At 48.6% G+C, this 2,648-nt stretch overlaps 1 protein-coding gene across 1 annotated transcript; it reads right to left on the reverse strand.

The window, feature by feature from the left end:
* Positions 1 to 742: 742 nt before the first annotated feature.
* Positions 743 to 2,205, reverse strand: LOC101683797 (ferritin heavy chain). The gene has a single exon (XM_004782352.3). It carries the CDS (start codon positions 2,117 to 2,119, stop codon positions 1,391 to 1,393), a length of 729 nt encoding a protein of 242 aa, XP_004782409.1. The 5' UTR covers positions 2,120 to 2,205; the 3' UTR covers positions 743 to 1,390.
* Between the last annotated feature and the right edge of the window lie 443 nt (positions 2,206 to 2,648).

A 2,648-nucleotide genomic window follows, 5' to 3' on the forward strand; every position in this document is an offset into this window, starting at 1 on the left:
CCTCTCTTCTTCCTTCAGGATCAGACTTGCATGGGGTCTGGGGGCTCTGCCGGCTTCTCCTAGCTCCTTTCCCATTCTCTCTCAAGGGTGTTTCTGTTTCCCCTAAAACATTTCTTACACATGTAATCCCATCTTGACATGTGTCTCAGAGGACAAAATGAACACAGACATTTGGGTTGTTCTCCGGTTTGTATTCTGTACAAACTGAACTTCTGATGGCTCAGCTCTTAGTATAGCATTCTTCTGCTGAGAGCCCTTCAAAGCACTGCCATTGCTCAATAAATTAAGCCTAAGCCCATCCTTTTCTCCTCCATGCTTGGCTCCAGCCCATCTCCCCAACCACCACCCAGTGTTCTTAGTCCTGCTGATCAAGGCCTGCTGATCAAATATTCTCCCATAAATCTCCTCATGCCTCTTTCCCCCCACCCCCAAGAAAACATCTGCCTTGCTGATGCCTCCTTCATTCTGGATTTCTTCTTGATTTTTCCACCCTAATGTTTTTTCTCCTCCATTCTACAGGCCACAAAAAAGATTGTTTCTGCAGTGCATTTGCTCTTTTTGGTATGTGAAAAGAGAGGCTATATATATAGCCCAGTGGTGATATAGAGTCTCTAATCAGACAGACCTAGATTATCATTTCAAAACACACACACACACACACACACACACACACACACACACTGCGACTGGCTGTGTTGGGAAACACTGAGCTAAACAAAAATAATCCAAGATTTTTGTTTTTTGTTTTTAATTGCAAGACTTCCCAGAGCCCTTAAATGCTCATAGACATTGTGACTTTCCAAGGCCAGCATTGATACTTTGTGTAGCTTCTCTTAAATTTATTTGATCACAAAATCCTTTAAAAACAGATCATTGCTGGACATCACTTTTTCTTGGAACATGCTGGGAAAAGGTAAAAGCTGTCGTGGAATTTTGCTTACATGGTTTTTACAGTACTGTATATCTTCTTCAACTCGTTAGAGTTATTTGCTTATTTATCTTACACATCTTCCCACTTTAGCCTTTAGTATAAGGTCTTGAAAATTACGGGCACTTGTGCAGTTGAAAATTGCAGAATTTTAGAGAAGGTTCATGGTCTGGAATAATATTTGATAACTGGAGAAAGTTTGCATCTACTCTCAGTAGCTTTTTCACAGTCTTTTTTATACCGTGGTATCGTGGGCTACCTTTCGGCTGGAAAAATTACCTTGATGTTGGACAAAAAGCCCTTGTTAATATGGGGCCAACTTCATTTTCTCTACAAGTCACTTTATTGGGACAGCATTATGGGGTATAAAGATAGAGGTTCATTTTAAGGACAAGAAAGCAAGAGTCTGTGGACTGGGTCTTTTCCAAGCCTGGGCAGTGAGGAGGGCAGCCTGTGGGTTACTTAGTTCTGATTGTTTTCATCTCCCAGGGTGTGCTTGTCAAAGAGATACTCTGCCAGGCCAGAATCTGGGGCCCCCATCTTAATCAAGTTTTGCATGTGGTCACCTAGTTCTTTGATAGACTTCACCTGCTCATTCAGATAGTGAGTTTCCAGGAAGTCGCACAAGTGGGGGTCACCTCTGTCTGAGGCCAGAGTGTGCAATTCGAGCAACGACTGATTCACATTCTTCTCCAAGAGCAGCGCACACTCCATGGCGTTCAGCCCGCTTTCCCAGTCGTCCTGGTCTGGTTTCTTGATGTCCTGCAGGCAGATCCGGCCTCCCCGCTGGTTCTGCAGCCTCATCAGCTTTTCCGCGTGCTGGGTCTCTTCCCGGGACTGGCGAAGGAAATACCCCGCGAAGTTGTTCAGGGCCACGTCATCTCGGGAGAAGTAATAGGACATGGACAGGTACACGTAGGACGCGTAGAGCTCCAGGTTAATCTGGCGGTTGATGGCAGCCTCGGAGTCCGGGTGGAAGTTCTGGCGCACCCGGGAATGGGCGGAGGCGGGCCCGGCTGGGTCCCCGGAGGCGGCGGCTGCTGCCAGCGGGCGCAGTGGGGCAGTGCGCCTGGGGCGCGAGGGGAGCCTGGAGACCCGGAGCGGCGGGAGCGCGAAGCCCCGGCGCGCGTTGCGCAGGGACAACAGCGAAGGGCTGATGTTCTTGGAGAGAAACAAGAAACAGGGCAGCATGACTCCCCTTCTTTAGAAGTGGGGAAACTGAGGCCAGGGCGTCACTGCGTGTGGCCGGACGCTAGGTGCTTCAGGTCTGAATTGGAACGCGGCCCTAAGCGACCGGCGACTGCGTCACACACACCCCTTCCCTTCCAAAGGCGCCAGGGTTCCAAAGGGAGGGCTGCCGGGACGCGCGCCCTGTCCGGGCTGGGCACAGACAAATGACAGTGACAACTGCATTAACTCAACATTGCCCTCTTTCTGCCCGTGGGCGTTTGTAATGTACTATTTCATCTCAGCTGAAAATGCTGTCAAAAAAGTACGCGCTGCGACTGGGAAAAGAAAGGACGTCTTTGACCTCTTTCTGTCCAAAGCCCAAGGAGTGGGGGGAGGCGGGGCGAGGAAATAGGGTAAAACAAAAGTCTCAGCCAATTCATCTGAGCGCGAAGGTCCGCAGCCGAAGTGGGTGTTTATAAATTGACTTTATGATTATTTTAAACAAACGTAGGTATGGAAAGAATTGCCAGTATAGTAGGCAAATTTTCAA

This window comes from Mustela putorius, unplaced genomic scaffold, assembly GCF_011764305.1.
Source record: "Mustela putorius furo isolate JIRA1106 unplaced genomic scaffold, ASM1176430v1.1 tig00003923_pilon_pilon_pilon, whole genome shotgun sequence".
Classification (NCBI taxonomy): domain Eukaryota; kingdom Metazoa; phylum Chordata; class Mammalia; order Carnivora; family Mustelidae; genus Mustela; species Mustela putorius.

Excerpts from the sequence above, each read along its gene's own strand:
- LOC101683797 (XM_004782352.3), bottom strand. The coding sequence starts at position 2,119 with ATGCTGCCCTGTTTCTTGTTTCTCTCCAAGAACATCAGCCCTTCGCTG.